This window comes from Micropterus dolomieu, linkage group LG04 (assembly GCF_021292245.1).
Source record: "Micropterus dolomieu isolate WLL.071019.BEF.003 ecotype Adirondacks linkage group LG04, ASM2129224v1, whole genome shotgun sequence".
Classification (NCBI taxonomy): domain Eukaryota; kingdom Metazoa; phylum Chordata; class Actinopteri; order Centrarchiformes; family Centrarchidae; genus Micropterus; species Micropterus dolomieu.
In genome coordinates this window covers 10,563,168-10,582,418 of record NC_060153.1, presented here as the reverse complement: position 1 = coordinate 10,582,418, position 19,251 = coordinate 10,563,168, and the positions used below count along the sequence as shown (strand labels likewise).

Below are 19,251 nucleotides of genomic sequence, written 5' to 3'. Positions count from 1 at the left end.
ACCCATGGTAAAGCACAGTAATAATCCTTAAGATCGGCAGACAAAAGAGTAAACTAACTAGCGGATCAAGGGAGATGCATGAAGGCCTGGGTGTCCCAGCTGATTCCTGACGATTGATAGCCGAGTGAGTGTGTGTGTGTATCTTCGCCACAAGGGGAAGAGACAAACAAAATCATATTATATTAGTGTATACTGAAGCTGTAAATAAACAATGTTTATTTCATATTTTTCCACTTACTTAGAGGGGAGATACACGTGCGGAGCTCTTGGTGTGCGTGTGTGTGGGCATGTCCTGAGGACGCACACTGCACAGTAGAACAGTGAGTTACTGATTTCATTCATAAAATGTTAATTCTGAGTTTCTGTACAAAGTGCTGGGCAAATCGTATTCTGTGAATGAATGTATTTTATGTTTTATGGTAAATTTAAATATTTCCCCTTGAGTTTATGAACTCAGTGCATTATGTGGCTAAGTGAATGTATTTATTTATATTTGTTTTTTATTTTTCTCTATTTACAAAGCCCACTACTGTTGTCTAGTCTAGAGTGGTGTTATCTAATCTAGATGTCTAGATTTTGATGTTGTCCAGATTTTGGCTGTTTCACAGCTTTGGTTGTTGAGAATTTAGGTCTAGAGTTCCTGTTTAGAAGTAACTGAAGTCTATCAGAGTGAGTGTAAACTAGTTTATGGCAGCTGTTTACATTTTGTGGTATGGTAAAGGGCTACTATAGAGTACTGTTAAGTCACATAGTTGAGATCAGATGCAATAAGCAAAGGACGAGTAAGAAAGTTATTCCTGTGTTTTGTGTTACCATCAACTGCCTTAAACCCTTGACTTTACATGGTTAACGCTGTTCTCATTCGAGCTGAGTCAGTGAATAAAAACCCATAAAATTTATTGTGTGTTTGGCCTCATCATTCCTGGCCTGGCCACATATGTTATTCCTCAAACGGCGCTTTGGATAAAAGTATGAGTAAATGTAAACATAAAAGTCATGAATTCCAATTTGTGTTTTTGCAAAATGCAGCTTTTCAGCACTTCAGTATGTTGTATTAGTTGTATTAGTACACATTTATTACTGGTTAATCATTAATGATTCATTAACTTAGCAGCATCATTTTAATGTTGCAGCTGTTTGAGGTGGAAATATTTTAAATTATTAATTTATCTATGACATTGTCTAATGTTTTAATGCTGGTGATGCTTAGCATTAACTGTTTATCTGATAGTTAATGCCTTGGGTAACGTACAAGCATCAGAACTCTGACAACAAACGTAAGACATCACTTCAAGGTCTTCCAGCATATCACTCCGCCAATGTAAATTACACTACAGGGAATACTTCTCATATAAAATAAGGAATATAAATATAAAATATGTAGTTGCCACCTTAAAACCACCCGCAACATAGCCTTTTTATAGATACATTAAAGGCATCAAATTTAAGCACAAATAATCAGAAAAACAAGACAGAGCAAAAAATCTTCCTTCACTATGCCTTTGAAAAGGTAAGGGAAGTACACCAGCAGATTAGGCAGATTTGCCACATCTGTAAACAGAGAGTGAATCTTTTTGCTTCTCTCCCTCTAGCACACATCTTCAGTGATTTTTTGTGCTAGCCCATTTCTTGATATGCTGTGTTAGCTGCCCCAAGATAGGCTAACAGGAGCTGAAGTTCATTTTGAGTAAATTTACTTATTAATGTAAGTTTTTATTTTAATAAATGTAAGTTTTTGATTTTAAATTTTAAAAAATTACAACGGACAATGTTTTATTTCATATTTTTATTTCATTGGGGGGAAAAAAACCCTTGAAAAAAGTGTTAGCATAGTTATTACACCATTACAACACCATTAAATGTTTTCCCCTCACGCACCCCATAAAGGCAGCTCAAGCATCTCAAGGGGTGTGCACACCACACTTTGTGAATCCCTGTACTAAATCAGTCTTAAGAAAAATAAATCCCACTTCATACTTCTGCAAGTAAAATACATGCCAGACATGAACATCTATTTTTGAATAATTCTGCAAAGCCCTGGATTGAGTTCAATACTGATGTTGTTCTATCTTGAACTAATGAATTCTAGATATAGTGTGCTTATGGTTAGAAAAAGTTAAATATGGTTAAGTTATTGTAAGGGTTTGGAAACTAAAACAAAGACCTGAGGCATAAGACACAATCACAAATGTCAATTTACGGATAGAACAAGACAGGTAAAGATTCTTGCCTGTATGCTGGTGCCATGGATTGAATAAGACTAAACTGCCTCTTTGAATTAAGGAGGTGTCAAACTTTCCTACCTTCAAGACAAGTGCTAAACGGTGGCTGCTAGATGGCATTCCTAATGCGTGTATCTTAAAGCACAAGTGTGGCTTAATCCTTTGAAGTTTGCATGTTGAACATTATCATTCAGCCACTGTCTTTTATGATGTGTTTGAGGTGTTTAGGGTAACGTCTACCATGTCTGCGTATTCTGTGTTTTTTTTATTTTTCCAGTCTTGTTATTTGTTTAGAATGTCTCTTCAGACATAGAATGCTTGACTCAATTATGACAAATGGTTGGTGGGCTGTGAAAACATCAACAATGGAAATAAGTCCAGGACTCTATCATGTTGTATTTTATAATTTATGAGAATGTAGTCAATAAACCAAAACAACAACCAAAAAAATGGTAGCCATAGTTGTCAAATGGATTCAACTGACCAAACATTTCCTCTGAAATGGAGTGGAGGGATAAGGTAGTATAATACGTAAATACTCAACTAAAATGACCTCAAATTTGCACGTAAGACAGTGCTTGAGAGGCTTACTAGTGGTTGAATGGTTAAATTATAACTCTGGTGATATTCAATACTTTTCTTATTGCCAACAAATCCCATGAAAAGACCAAAAGCAGCAATGAATTGATCTGTCACAGGTTTGTAGGAAAGAGCAGGTAGGGGTACCAAAACGAAGGACACTGAGCAGGTGAAGTTGAAAAGGGTTTATTTGACCAACAGAAGGCGAGCGCACTTACTTCAAAGTGTCTAAGTCCAAAATCCAAAATAAAGTGATCCACAAGAAGAGAGACAGGCAGGAAGATTACTAGGGGAACAGACAGAACGCATGTTACAAAATACCAGACAAGAATCTAACTTCAGACAATAGCAGAAACCCATGTAAACAGACAAACACAGACAAAGAACTAGAAGTAAATATTAAGACATGAACTAAGGCACAGGACTAGGAACAAATACATGGAACCAAAACCCAGACTGCCCAACAAGACACAGGAGACAGGATCATGACATTATCAACATGTATTGTTTGTGTATCCAGAACCTGTTTTATCTGTATATATCTGTGACATAGACATCCATTGTTGTCCAAAAATGTTCACTCATAAATGTGCCAAGCTTTTCCACTGGGTGTGATGGGTCTTGCTGTTGTAAATATTCAGTAGAGCACCAAATGTGTACTCAACCACAGCTGAAAATAGTCCTCAACAAATCCCCAGCTGAAAATAATCTAACCCTTGTTAAAAATGAAAGTATATATGGTATACACATTTTTAAAGTTTTATGTCTTCAGTAGGAACCAATGTAACTGTGGCTAAGTGCCACAGACAGTTGGACAGCACTAAGTGACGGATGATGTACACTGTTGTTTTTGGTCTTTTCATGGGATCTGTTGACAATAACAGAGACTCAGAATAACGCCAGCCTTGTCCTTTAAGACACAAGCCACATGCAGTAGCTGCAATATCCCCTATTTGATTCAAGCGGGGAACATTTGTTGCATGTCAACAGCCCCTCTCCCTTACCCCCATGTTTCCTAACTCTACTGTTAATAATTTTTCAGTACTTATGTAAAGTATAAATATTTTACTCTTCTTTAGTTGATTGTTGTGCTAACGCTGTTGAATATAGTGAAGACCCTCCGGCTTTGAATTCCACAGCGAAATATATCCTCTGGGAAATCAGCCTTATAGGCAGCAGTTTTCCCAGGATAATCGACATGCGCTCCATCACTTCATGGTTCCTGGTCGGCCAAGACATTTACATTGGCTATCCTAATTGAGTTCATGGCAACACACAGTATATGACATTAATATTAATAGAGTGTAGAGCATGCTGTACAGTTCCAGCTCAAAGCAAAGAGCTGGTGATGCAAAAGAGGAAACATGTTGCATGTATATATAAACAATCTTTACATTTCAAAATACATTTGAAATTAAACACAGTGACCTTAGTCAAATTTGAGATTTAACAATATGAACGTAAATGAGCAGTTGTTAGCTAAACAGTTCATTTGCATCTAAAGCCCTGACACAATTAAAAACTGAAAATTAAAAAACAAAAAAACTTTAGTAGACAGTGAAGTTACAATGAAAATAGACAACCATGACTCTAGATATTACATTTAAAAACAAGGGGTTTTAAACAGAGGCGGCCTCACAGCAAGAAGGTTGTGGGTTCAAACCTTGGTCGTTCCGGGCCTCTCTGTGTGGAGTTTGCATGTTCTCCCCATGTCTGCGTTTCTCCCACTGTCCAAAGACATGCATACTAGGTTGACTGCTCACTCTAAATTGTCCTTAGGTGTGCGTGTGCCTGGTTGTCTTGTCTATATGTGGCCCTGCCATGTACTGGCGACCTGTCCATGGTGTAGCCTACCCCGCCTTTCACTCGATGTCAGCTGGGATTGGCTCCAGGCCCCCTGACCCTGTACGCAGGATAAGGGGTTGATGATGGATGGATTTTATACAGCAAATTATTTAGATCAGCAAAGTGGGAAAAGGTTGATACTGAACAGTAAAATGGTCAATTTGTTTTCTGCCAAAATATCTGATTTTATTAGCTGCTGGTTGTGACCACAGCGTTATTAAACTTTTTTTATGGCTGTGTTTAGGCACTCACAGCACTTGGTTAAGGTAAGCGATAGATCATGGTCTGGTTTAACACAAGAACCGCCAGGGTTCGTTGTATAGCCTACACTGTAAGATATTTATTGTCGAATTAACAGTAAGTTACTGGCAACAATTACCCAGTAGTTGCTGTATTTCATTTTACAGTAAAATTACTGTAAAACCAACAACAGTAGTGTTTACCATACCGTAAAATAAAGTACAGTATATGTACTGTTATTTTGAAGGACAGTATTATACTGTTACTTTTTTGGCATACTGTATGATGAAGTACAGTATTATGCTGTTATTTCTTGGCATACTGTATAATCAAGTACAGTAATATACTGTTATGAAAATATTACTGTATTTACTGTTTTTTACAGTACTACTGTGTAACAAAAAATAATAAAATATGGCTATTTAGCTGTTGATGTAAAATAAGAAAAAGGACATTTGAAGACTTAACTGAACAAAAAGCAGATCATGTATTGCACAAGTAGAACAAAACAGTCATAATAACACATATATAAAGAGATCCGTTTCGAAACTTGATAGTCTAACAATGTCGTAGGCAGTCTGTAATCAATGTATAAAAAGGGGTTCTCTGAAAATATTTCCCTATAACTAGACACAGAGACTAGAAAAGCCATGTTGAAGATAAGAAAATACTGAAACGGATGTTTTTCCATCCAACTAGCAAAAAATATGGGTCATCAACCATCTTGCCCACATGCTAAACATGACATTCTCCATAAAAATCATCAGAATAAATAACAAGTAACAACTAATCAAAACTCCAGAAAATTGGCTGAACATTCAACCAAGCCACAGGTATCCTGTCAAGACACATTGCAATACACAAAAGAATCTTCACAAAACACTAGGTGTTCTGGGTGGGGATGTCAGCATTGGAGAAGTAATGATGGTGAAGTTAGACAGGTGAGGGTGGAGGTGAGGAGGGTGGTGGTGAGCAGTGGTAGTGGTGAAAACAGTTGCGATTGTCCTGCAAAAGAATTTACAACAACAACACAACAAATCAATCACTGGGGCAGAAATTCATCTAAAATGCCAAACTCGCGTTATCCTCAACACCTTTGAGTGAATCTATGAAGGCTGCTATGCACTCTGATTACACAAGACAATCAATACCTTTGAATGTGACTTAATGAGAATTTAGGTGTACGGTGGACTCCATAAGAATACTCAGACACAGTATGGGACACGTACATGACTTCTGTGAGTGCTGTGTTGTTAAGTTTTTTTTTAATCAAGGAAAAATGTAATCATCACCCTCCAATCTATAAGTTAGAGTACAGATACTGTAGGAGTATTTTCAGAGACTTTTTCCTATCCAATTTTACTATGGGAGTCAATGGAAAAATTGGACATTTTTACTCTCACTTCTAGTGACAGGAGGACCAAGGCACACAATTTTGGTGATATTCACAATTATTCTCTAAGACTTTCTGAAGATGGATAATAAATTAAACGTTCTTAGACCATCATAACTTAAACTCATAATACAGGTCTGTTTTACTCAAGCATTACCAAGCTACCACAAGCAATCATTTTATCTATTTAAGCTCATGTTTAGCTGTCATGTAAAATGTTTGTTATAGCAAGGGGCTAAAACCAAGTTCAGAGTATCTTAAATCCAATAAATCACTAACTAAATGTAAATATATCCAGTAATTTTAGTGGGCCGTACTACAATAATGGGCCATGTTAACGTTATGTTAGTTAGTAATAATGGACTTACAGTTTTACAGGTTGGAATTCTGAAGATGGTCTTGGTCCCACAATATGGCTCAGCTCCCGCCTTGTGGAATAAGAGAACAGAAAAGCCTGTTAAAATAAAAATCAAGAAGACTCCCTGCAAACATAAATTCACTCTAATGTTAACTTACCTGTAAACACCCAAGGTCAGACTCACAGCTCCATTAAACATAAAAAGTTCCAGTGATTTTGGCCTTAGCCTAAATATACTACCTAAAGTTATAAAATAAAATGTGCAAATCAAGCATTTTGTTTAAGCTATTAACGTTAATTTAATCAGCTTCTAACTTACTGACAGTCTAACAGGACAGTTACCAACGTTAGCTAGCTACCTAACGTTAGCTGTGGCTATTTACCAGATACGTTACAGAACATCAAAGCCACAGGCAGTTCTTCTAGACTAACATTAATGTTATGCACTTTTTGTTTCTTTCACCACTCACCAGATATTAATGATGATGCAGCTTCCAGGTCAGCAGACAGACAGACGATCCCCCAGAACAGGCTCTATCAATTGTGCTCTCATACAGCAGGGAGTACAGCTGTCCGTGTAAACAGCTGAGTCCGTGTAAAACCTTACACAAAACATAAGCGCCAACTTAACACATCCAGTCCAGTCCGGAAGAGTCTGATGTGAAAGTTTCAAGAAAAGTTTCATGATATCTGATGTTAAACTAAATATTGTTCAGTCAAATCTAAGACAGTCTTTTATTTCAAAATGGAGGTTGGAGGTTGTTTTCGCGGTCAGTTAGTATTACTGCATTTAGATTTACAGTAATATTTTCCCAGAATGCAATGAAAATCTACAGTAATATACTGTACACCACTTATACAGTAGGAAACTGTTGAAAATACAGTAATACTACTGTGAAAACAACAAAAATCATTTACAGTGTACCTATAACCGCCATAGCAGGTAAAATTTACCCACTATAAAAATGCAATGATTTTGTGATTATTTCTGGTACATGTTGTTCCAACACACTTTGGGAATCATTCAGCACCTTGACTGTGCGTTTCCTATAAACACAATCCCCATATTTCAGGCATTTACAGAATTTTATTCATCGGTAATAATAATAGCCTCATAATGTCGGCTAGTTCTTACTGTTCTGCTTGTTTTTTTTTTACTCTTGAATGTTTATCTAAAGCTATCTAAAGCTTATCTAAAATGACTGTAGGGGTAATTTTTACCTGCAGGTATAAATGCCCATTTTTTAAATCTGGCTTTATTTTGACATTATTTAACAATAGGGGGTGCTACATAACACATTTTAGGAAAAGTCAAAGACTGGGGGACTTGAATATTATATTGAAACAAAGATACATACAATCAAAAAACAGCTGCGGGTTGGTGGTTCTACTGTTAATACAAAAAAAGTCAACGGTGACTTGAGACAAAAGTGTTTATTAACATTTAACCAAAACCAGGGTTGAAATAGAAGAGTGAAGACACTGGGGGAAATGCATCATAAAACTTCTTAAACCAACAATACAATCAGAAGAGTATAAAGCACAATAAACAAGTTACAGTTAAGTTTGAGTTCATGCTACAACAGGATGCTACGTTGCTTTTTAAGGCCCTTATCAGCTAATATGCTGCATTAGTAATGCATGGTAACAAAAAAATTGCAGTTAATTAAATCACCACAAACCAGTGCTGAAACATTTAGTAAACTGATCGATTAGTTGAGTAAAAGAAAATCAAATTGTGGTAATTGATAAAGGGCATAGGACATTTATCAAGCCAAATTGCCAAGCATAATCTGGTTCCAGCTTCTCCAGTGTAAGGAGTTGCTGCTTTTCTCAGTATTGTATCACTGTGAATTAGTTATTTTGGGGTTTTGAATTGCTGTATGGTCAAAATAGGACATTCGAAGATGCTATGCTGTTATGGGCCTTTTTCACCATTTCGACTTAACATATAATTGATTACTGGAAATATTATCAACTTGATTAACAATGACGTGAATAACAGTTAGCTGCAGCCCAACCACAAACCAATTGAAACACACACCTGTGGGTACCTGTATGTGTATTTCTTTTATAGTAAGATTTTATAACACATTTGGACATAAGAATCACTTTTACATGTGTCTGTTCCATATAATTGTAAGACAGGAACCACAAAACACAATGGACCTCATTTAAGAACCATGCGACATGTATACAAACATTTGTTCTGAAGTGGCACAGACGAGGGATTTAAAGAGGTGGTATTATGCTTTTTGGGTTTTCCCCTCTCCTTTATTGAGTTATATATCTTTTTTGTGTATGTAACAGGTTTGCAAAGTGAAAAAGCCCAAAGTCTGGCTCAAAGAGAGATCCCATCTCCCACAGAAAGCTCTGCTCTGAACCGCTTGAAAACGGCTCGTTTGTAGTCCAGCCCTTCACTTTCTTTACTTGTGACGTCACAATGAAAACGCGTCATAAAGCTTGCCAAGCGGCTAGCGGGGGTCAGGCACGCCCTCAAACCAAGCTAGTCTGAGCGGAGGCCCTTTGGCTCCACTCACCTTTGTTTGGGTTTCGATTGTAGAAATGTTGTACCTGTACCTGCTTCCAGGTACTTTTTTCGTATCACCTCACCTCATTCGAGGTTCCAAGTGAGCTGAGGGATACTAAAATGTAACGTGAAAACACGACAGACTGCTGATTGGTCAGAGAGAATCGTCACTATTCACTGCATCATCATTGCTTGCACCATACAGAGGCCAGCAACAGAAAGTTTTATATTTTGTTTTCGTATGAAATTTCATCACTAAATCCACTTCTGAGAAGTTTTGAGGTGAGAAATCAGCTGTGTAGATTTCGAATATTGACAGTTTACGAAGTGATGGCGGAACAAAAATGTGCTTGAATATTTTCGGAGTTGAGGAGCTCCGCAAGTGGCTGCGGGGGAAGCCTGTGCCAACACGCGGGAGGAGCGTGTGAGGCCGGCCAGCGCCCGCTCACAGAGCCCTCTGCTCCCGCCGTCACACAGACCGCTGCAGCAACAACGGCAGAGGAAAACACAGCTGGAAGGTTTTCATACCACTTATATGTCTTTACATTCTGAGGAATGTTGAAACGTTTTAACTTAAAAAAGAGAAAGCTGTGTGGATCGCTGGTGTGTGTGTGTCACATTGAACATTACGTCGCGGCAGTTGTGTGTGGCGTCGCTATGACGACAAGCTACGTACTATCTCTGGTTACTATCTGCAATGGAAAACGGAGCAGGGCCGAGTAGAGTCAAGTCTATCGATTTGCGCTATGGTAGCATTTTTCGGCAAGGCAGCATAGATCGTCAGAACACCGGCAACAGTTCAACGTTTAGTCCTAAAAGATGATGCAACTCCGACTCTGTTTGGGCCTGGAAATTCACAATCACAACCTGTAAGTATGTTTTATTGGTTGTGAATTATATTTAAAATAAACACGGCAATGCAACTTCAATTGACTGTTCAAGTGAGGAGTTGTTGTAAACGTTGGCTAACACAGCTAAAGTTGTAGCTATAATGCTAATGTTACACCCGATGTGAAAGCTACTGAGCAAACGTTTAAATTGTTTGGCCAATTTGTATGTAAAATAAAAGTAACTTATACCATCTGCTAGGTTACGGTCGCAGTCTGAAGCGGCTTTGATTTAGATCACACTACCTTGTTTCTTATGACCCGCCCTTCTCTGCTTCTGATTGGCTAGTAGTCCTTACCTGGGAACTGCGCATGTGCAACTCCCAAAAAAGATTTTTTACAAGTAAGATGCATCACTCTGTAGCTCAAGAGCGGAGCGTACTACACATAGGGTGAAAAGAAAAGCTGCAGCAATGTGCAGTATGAGAAAAATTTGGTGTTTTTTTGAAAATTAAACCATGTTAACCTTTTCTGGTACAACCCCTAATTAAGATTTTGAACCTGAAAATTAGCATAATACCACCTCTAATATCATCCAACATTACGTACCGTAGGCTTAATATTCTCTCTTCTAAGATCTAAGTGATTGGATAAAGCAGATTGTTTAGAAAGCAGGATTTCCAGAAGCAGGAAGTCTTTTTTTTTTTTTCTCTTTGGTAACATTTTTGTGAATGAAACTGCATATAAAGGGGCATTGATTATGCGTATGAGTATGAAATCTTAAGAATGTGCACCTCCTCATGAACAGTTGGAATTCATTAGGCTGAAATCAGCAATTTTGGAACATGTTTGTTCAGTTAAGGGAGTTTGGTTTAAGGATGAGACAAGAATAGAATACCAAGGCCCATTGTTCCTTAACTGCCAAATTGCTACCATCAGCATTTCAGTGTAACAAACAGTATCCTGTCATTGTGTCTTCATTTATTATCATTATTCTACACCCAGAATGTACCTAACTGACAACTATAAAGTCAGAAATAAAATTACAGAAGCATGCAAAGGCTCCACAGAGAAGGCCAACAAATCACCAGCATATCTGTCTTACTCATTCAGCCGTGCCAGTTATCACAAATTGGTTGATTTTCTTCTTGGTTTGGTTTTTATCAATGACTTGATTAATCCATTAGGGCTTGTGAATGTGACTCTGCTGGTGCCAACTAGTCATCAGTGCTGAGAGACCAACACAAAAGATGATCAATATTCACATGCTCGGCTGCTTTCATGCCGTTATTTCGAGCAAAGAGTAAGTGGCATTTATTTCTCTTCCCTCAGAGGTCTGGCTTTGAGCGAAAACTGTTGTGTTCACAGGTGAAGTGTGGCGATGATGCATGTACATATTAAGTACTGATGAGGGAGATCTGTGAGCTTTTGTGTGAAAATTAATTATCTTTGCATCTTTTCTGAGTAAAATCAAATCAAACACATTCAGTGATGTGGAGCAATGTGCACACACAGTCACAGTAATAGTCTCACTTCTCACTTCAAATACAGTAATTTTCACTGTAGCAGTAATGCAGATTGAAACCAATTCCACCAAAGAGAGATTCCCTCTCTAAACTTCTTTCATTCAAATAACTTTTTGAGGCCCAAAGAGGCAAAATGATCCACTATTTCATAAATATAAAAATTTGTGCTGGGCAACACAATTTTAATCGCAATTAATTTAATCTTGATTTTTACCAGCAGTTTTCCCTTTACAGAGTAGCAATAAAATATTTCTTATAAATCTCAACTTAAACATTAATATAATCAAATCAAATATAAAACCAAAGCTATTTAACACTGCCAGGGCATTAGCTTTTAGCTAGCTTGTTAAAACAAGTTACCATCAGAATCCAGTTTTCTTGTTGTTTTTTTTCTGAACAGGTATCAGCAGAAACATTTTTCTTTTATCAGGGAGCAGCATTAACAGTCTATGTTCAGTAGCAAGTTTCCCTGTTAAGAGTGAGGTGAAGTCGTCGAGCACAAGGTGTAGTGACAGGTGGGTGTGTTCCCATGAAACTGTAGCGGTTGTGCTCGCCTCACACACACATGCCTGCATGCTGCCGAAGTTGAATTGTCTTGAACTTTTTGTACGCGATGCGCTGCACAAATCATTGGAAGAGAGACTGATCCTCGCTGTTTGTGAGTTTCCAGAATCTATTACTGTTTACTAAATAGTTAGCAGGACATCAACAGGAGGGAATTCGCATGGCAGAGCATCCCCGCAAAACTAGATGAAGGCCTATCAGGTAAAGTTATGTAGCCTAAAATTTTAACTTAAGTTAAATAGGCTACAGCTGTGTAGTGCACAGAAGCCGCTGCCATGGTTACTATCAACAGAGTGCCTGCCGTTTACTTGCGGAGCGCTGTCTTTCTTCTCACACACACTGCATCCAACGTAGTCTGCTGAAGCCTCCCTCCGCTGCTTGTTTGGGTGGGTGATTTGCAGGCTGATCAACATCCAACCCCTCCTGTGACCCATGATTTGACTGTATGTGTATTCAGAGCCAGTGAGCAACGGACTTAATAATAATAATAAAAAAATTTAAAAAACTATGTTAACATACGATAAAATAATTGTTGGCATTAATTAATTAATGCATTAACGCGATAATAACATTAATGCATAACGCGATAATAACAAAGTCCTAAATATGAATACAAACTTTTTTACGGGGTCGCCACATGGTAATTTATTCTGATTTTGCTATTTTTCTTAGTAAGTACTGGATTCTTTTCCCTTTTCAGTCCTCTTAAAATCCGTTCCAACAACAATCTGAGAAGGAAAACTTACTCTTTGGTTGAACTGCTTACGATTCATGTCCACACTGAGGCCAAAACCTGTGATCATGGGTTAGAGGCAGATAATACTTTATTTTAAAGTCTCACAAGCCAAAATATAAGCACACACATTCTCCATCTATGCATTGGTTACTAGCAAGACAAAGAATCGATTGTAAAATACTGCAGTTGGTCTACAAATCTACATTGGGGACGCTGGGGACATGTCCCCACCACTTTTTGAAATGGCTGATTTTTGAAAGCATTTGCTTTCAAAAAGTGGTGGTTTTCTGAAAATTAGCTTGCAACAAAAATGTTAAATAACAATTAAAGATTCTGTGAGAAAGCTTTACTTGCACAACAGGAAAACATGAAATGAAATGTAAATATAGAAGAAACAAATCTGCCTTGTCCAAAGAAAAGTAACTTAGGCTATAAATAACAAGCTGCTGATTACTGCATTCTATTTCATAATACTTTTATGTTCTGATTAGTCACCGGCCACATGAATGTTGTTTCCCTTCATATAAACAAAGACATTTGCACCATTAATTGGTGCAGAAAATGTCTCTAGAATGCAGGAAATTAAGAGTTTAATGCTCAAAATCTTCTGTGACCTCCCAGTTGAATAGCCTATTTCGTCAATATATTGATGAATATTTCTTCTACATAGCATTGGAGTATCTTCTTGTCTTGTTCTCGTGACTCCAATATTGTGCATTATCATTTCTCGTGGACTAGGTGTTTCGTCTCACCCCTAATCTGAGCCCTCAAATGTCCCCACCACTTTTTGACACAAAGTGACACCATTGTACAAATCTTCTACTAGGCAAAAACCAAATTTATACAGTTTGTAAAACACTTGAAACTGCCACTGCTGTAGCACTGAGCAAATGTGCTGTAGAAATCAATACCCTTTGCCGTACACCATTAATCTATATAAATCACCTTTATTGTCAGTAATTGGTTTATATAACTTTTTCTGCAGTGCTTCAATCCCAGAGCTTCCCAAGTTGTATGATAACACATTCTGTAGAGCTACTGTATACCATGTGATTACCTGTAAATCATGGCCATTTACAATCCTCCAGTGGACAACATACACTGCATGGTTGGAAATAGCAGACGGGATTCTAGTTATGAAAATCACAATAAATATGACAACTGAAGCCAATTTATTATTTTAATATTATGAACATTGTTATAGGCAATATTTATCCATTGAATTACTGTCATATATATATATATATATATATATATATATATATATATATATATATATATATATATATAGACAAGTTACAAAAGTTCCAGTAGGTATTTTAGCCAGTTTCCAGTGTTTAATATTTAATTATCTCTGAGTCATTTAAGAAGCAAGTCCAGTAAGAAATATTTCTTAGTACAACAATGACCATACCCTTTAAAGACAAGTTCCAGGAAGTTCTAGTAGGTATTTTAGCCAGTTTCCAGTGTTTAATATTTAATTATGTCTGAGTCATTTAAGAAGTAAGTCCAGTAAGAAATATTTCTTAGTGATATTGTAGCTAATTAGAAAAATGCTTAGTGTTTTACAGAAACTATGGGTTTATGTTTTCTCTTCTTCTTTTGCTTCTTCACCCTTTCTTTCCTCATGTTTTGCCTCTTCACCCTTTACTTCTTCATCTTTGGTCTCCTCGCTCTTTTCCTCTTCTTTCTTTACTTTCTCCCCATCTCCTTCCCCCACTTCCAACTTTTCATCTTCCTTTTTCTCCTCTTCCACCGCTATCTCTTCCTTTTTAACCTTTTCTTCCTCCTCATCCTCGTCTTCCACTTCTTCTCCTGTTAGGTGCTCTAGATCTTTTATGCGATGTCTGAGAACCTTGTCACGGTTCTTATAATTTCCCAGAATTTTCTTTAGTTTGGTCTGCATCAGCTCCATTGTGCTGTACAATTTGTTGACCTTCTCTTCCAGCTCTTTGACCTCAGGCATGATGTTAGCTGGGTCCAAATCTATCAGACCGTCTTTCATCAGGATCTGCCTGCCTTTGTCCTCTAGCATTCCTTTGGCATCCGGATACTCTACCAGTGACTCCATCAGGTCATCCTTGGACAGGCAGAAGAGGTCTGAGTATCCAATGCTGCGGATGTTGGCTGTTCGCCGGTTGCCTGCTTTACTGCCTTTAATGTTAAGGATACTGATTTCACCAAAATAGCTGCCACTTCCCAGCACAACAAACTGTGTGACACCATCATCAGCAACAACCGCAAGTTTTCCATCTTTGATGATGTACATCTCACGGCCAATGTCACCCTTTTTGCAGATATAGTCTCCGGGGCTGAACACCTGTGGTCGCAGCTTGAGCACTAGCTCGATCAGAAGGCCTGCCTCACAGTCTGCAAAAATACGAACTTTCCTCAGGGTATCCATGTGGACTTGGATGGCAATCTCTGCCTTTAGTTTGTCTGGAAGATACCTGAGTACCTCTCTTTCATCCTGTGCCTTGCCGTTATTCCACAGATAGTCAAACCACTTGATGACTCGCAACTCGAGATCCTTGCTGACCTTTCGGACCTATGAATGAAAAGAAAAAACGTACATTCAAAATATAATCAAAGAACAGATTTACGTTTTGAGTGGAAAAAAGACGTCCATCTACCTGCATGTACTGCTTGATGTTGTCAATTCGAGATTGAAACTGAGCTTGGGCGGCATTCATATTTGAGATCATGGTGGCAATGTTTCCAACAATGGTGGCAAAGACTAAGACCCCAACTAAAAAGTCAACCACGTGGAAGAGAAATTCTGAGTCCAGGGCTGGTGGTGGAGTTTCTCCAATGGTTGTCAGGGTCAGTGTGGACCAGTAGAGGCTGAATGCATACTTCCTCATGGGCTCCCCAAATGCAGGCTCGTCAGGATCATCCAGAGCCGGGTAAACCCAGTCGTCAGCACCAAATCCAATGGATTTGGAGAAAGAGAAGAAGAAGCAAGCATTCCAGTGGATGATAATGAGGATATACATGATCAAGTTTCCAATGCGGAAGATGTTGGGGTAGTTGGTTTTAGTCTCCGTCTTCGTGAAGAACTCCATCATGCGGCTGATTCTCAGTAGCTTGTTGATGCGGATCTCTGGGTAGTCGAGGCCGAAGTATAAATAGAGGACGTCAGTGGGCACCATGGAGATAAAATCGAGACGAAACTGAAAGCTGGCCATGTAGCGATCCCTTAGCAGCTTCTCATCTTTCACCATCAGGCCTTGCTCAAGGTAACCTGTATTCAAAGAGGTAGAAAAGAAGTTTTTTTCTTCATGAGTGTAAGTAACTGTCCCAGAGGACGGTTGGAATATTATGCTATAATAAACCCTTGATTACAATGATTATAGATGATTGCTATTCAAATTCACATTATTAGGCAGCTTTCAGGAACAGTTGGCTGTATTAATGATTATTTAGGCATCTCAAAGGGGTGTCATTACTCGTGCGATTTACTGATTTACATGTGTTCATAATTTAGATCAGTATGTAAAGAATTGTTCTCACATTGTAATATGTCTTTTCTCACATGCTCACAGTTCTTTGTAAGTGTAATAATCCTTCCTGTCCATACTATCTGTGAAAAACAAATCAGTAATTGATGTATGTTCAAAAAATAATTAAACATTTTGAAGTTCAACAAAAGCTAATATGAAGCTTCACCAGTCTGAATTTATCAAATGAAGTGGATATCTTCCAGAGTTTTAGTACAAAATCCCCCGTTTGTGTTTCCCCAGACAGTCTTTCCTTAAGAACAACAACACAAAGATGAAATTTTGTGCTAAAATACTTATCTTTGGAAAATGCACACTTAATTTGTCTTACAAACTGCTGAAGTCTCATGTTATCTTCAGCAGAGCTTTGTAAATGTTTTTTTTTGCACAGAATTTATCAAATGAAGTGGATATCTTCCAGAGTTTTAGTACAAAATCCCCCGTTTGTGTTTCCCCAGACAGTCTTTCCTTAAGAACAACAACACAAAGATGAAATTTTGTGCTAAAATACTTATCTTTGGAAAATGCACACTTAATTTGTCTTACAAACTGCTGAAGTCTCATGTTATCTTCAGCAGAGCTTTGTAAATGTTTTTTTTTGCACAGAATTTATCAAATGAAGTGGATATCTTCCAGAGTTTTAGTACAAAATCCCCCGTTTGTGTTTCCCCAGACAGTCTTTCCTTAAGAACAACAACACAAAGATGAAATTTTGTGCTAAAATACTTATCTTTGGAAAATGCACACTTAATTTGTCTTACAAACTGCTGAAGTCTCATGTTATCTTCAGCAGAGCTTTGTAAATGTTTTTTTTTGCACAGAATTTATCAAATGAAGTGGATATCTTCCAGAGTTTTAGTACAAAATCCCCCGTTTGTGTTTCCCCAGACAGTCTTTCCTTAAGAACAACAACACAAAGATGAAATTTTGTGCTAAAATACTTATCTTTGGAAAATGCACACTTAATTTGTCTTACAAACTGCTGAAGTCTCATGTTATCTTCAGCAGAGCTTTGTAAATGTTTTTTTTTGCACAGAATTTATCAAATGAAGTGGATATCTTCCAGAGTTTTAGTACAAAATCCCCCGTTTGTGTTTCCCCAGACAGTCTTTCCTTAAGAACAACAACACAAAGATGAAATTTTGTGCTAAAATACTTATCTTTGGAAAATGCACACTTAATTTGTCTTACAAACTGCTGAAGTCTCATGTTATCTTCAGCAGAGCTTTGTAAATGTTTTTTTTTGCACAGAAGAACGAATATGGATTGTGATTCCTATTACTTACATTGAAATCACAGTTAAAAAAAACTCATACGAACAGGAGGAACAACAGCAACTGCTGATAATTTCTTCAGTGTACATGTGGATATGTGAGTGATTGGGATGCTTAGGTCAGCCATTCACCTGTTCTGGTCCTGACAAACATATCAGCCAGGTAGATTAAGTCTGATGTGTAGTCCAGAAAAACCCAGTAAATGATGAAGTTATGCTGCAGCTCCTCAAAGCAAGCCCTGTTTGCAGGAGAAGAAGAAGACCATGAACGAGTATGTTTTGTAACTCAATAATGTCGAGCACCTTCACCGCTGTGTCCTAACACAAACTATAGCATGAAATGAATAAATAGAAGTTAATTGTAACAGCTTCATATGGGCTAGTATATGAATCACACTTAATGGAGCTGAATGGAATCATATGAACATTTGACCTGCAGGGAAATTGCGATGTTGAATAAGAATCACTGACTTATAAAAGTCACCTGGCTATGATCATGGTCCAGTTGTACATGACCGGCAGCGTGATGATGAACAGCCAGTTGTAATACAAACTCCCAGCAGGATTAATGACAAACAATTCTTTGGGCCTACAAAAAAAGCAGGGAAGAAAGTGTAAATTATATATCTGAAAGTGCCTGGAGGATGTCGCTCTGAATGATTCACTTACTTATCTTTGTTCTTTTCTTTTTCTTTTTCCTTTGCCTCTTTTTCCTTTGCCTCCTTTTCCTTTGCCTCTTTCTCCTTTGCTTCCTTTTCTTCCTTTTCCTTCTGCTCTTTTTCCTTCTTTCTATAATGTGCATAAATACATTGGAGAATACTGAGCATCAAATATTATTTTAAATCTTAAACATCCAGTATAAGTTTTACAATGTAACATGATTACTCTTTCTTCTCTTTCTTCTCCTTCTTCTCTTTCTTCTCCTTTTTCCTTTTTTTCTTTTTCTCCCTGGAAAAGAATGAATCAACAATTTAACAGGCCTTGCTGAAATGACCTTTAAGATACATCAAAGAGAAACTGTTCTACAAGTGCTTCACTTATCTCTTAATGACTCCATAAGCGTACTTACTCTTCACTGTTATTGTTGTTATTCATATTGAGCAGACGATGACAACTTAATTGAGGCCCACTTCTGGAACAAACACAACGCTTGTTACATAGTAAGTTAATTAACTGTCAAGTCTTACTTGTTATGTCTCATTAATGTATTGTAAATTACATGTTATGTTTTGCTTACACCTCATCCTCGCTGAGCTCTTCACTGTCTGTGGCAAGTTGTGAGGCAGTGTCAGGTGGCACAGTGAGGCGGGGAAGAGTTGCTGAAGTGGTCATGGCAGCAGATCTGCAGTTCGCCCTGCAAAAAAAAAACTTTTTAAAAATCTACTTGCTGAAGAGAGCAAAAAGTCAAAACTGCTGTCATTTTGTGGTGATATTTTATGCAGTATGTTTAGTACTCCAAATATGTCCAGCAATTTACACCATAGATTTTCATCCACATCACACCTACTGTAATAAGGTCTATATATCTTAAATAATGTAAAATAGTTTGTTTGACACATCTGCAGAAATCATTTAAAGTTAAATGAATGCATTTCAAGTCGTGATCACTGCATTTGCAGCCCGAAACCACAGTTAGCAATATTGCATCACATGAATGA

At 37.6% G+C, this 19,251-nt stretch overlaps 1 protein-coding gene across 1 annotated transcript; it reads right to left on the bottom strand.

Annotated features, from left to right (window-relative positions):
• Positions 1-14,402: 14,402 nt before the first annotated feature.
• On the bottom strand, positions 14,403-18,925 carry cnga1a (cyclic nucleotide gated channel subunit alpha 1a). Its single transcript, XM_046047222.1, has 8 exons — positions 18,831-18,925; positions 18,663-18,725; positions 18,479-18,541; positions 18,263-18,382; positions 18,078-18,182; positions 17,726-17,832; positions 15,454-16,064; positions 14,403-15,368 (listed from the first exon to the last, which is right to left on the bottom strand). Exons 1-8 carry the CDS (start codon positions 18,923-18,925, stop codon positions 14,403-14,405), a joined length of 2,130 nt encoding a protein of 709 aa, XP_045903178.1.
• Positions 18,926-19,251: the final 326 nt, after the last annotated feature.

Coding starts and splice junctions, on each gene's coding strand:
- cnga1a (XM_046047222.1), bottom strand. CDS start 18,925: ATGACCACTTCAGCAACTCTTCCCCGCCTCACTGTGCCACCTGACACT. Junction 18,726..18,830: donor GAGCTCAGCGAGGATGAGGT/GTAAGCAAAACA, acceptor TGTTTGTTCCAG/AAGTGGGCCTCAATTAAGTT. Junction 18,542..18,662: donor AACAACAATAACAGTGAAGA/GTAAGTACGCTT, acceptor ATTCTTTTCCAG/GGAGAAAAAGAAAAAAAGGA.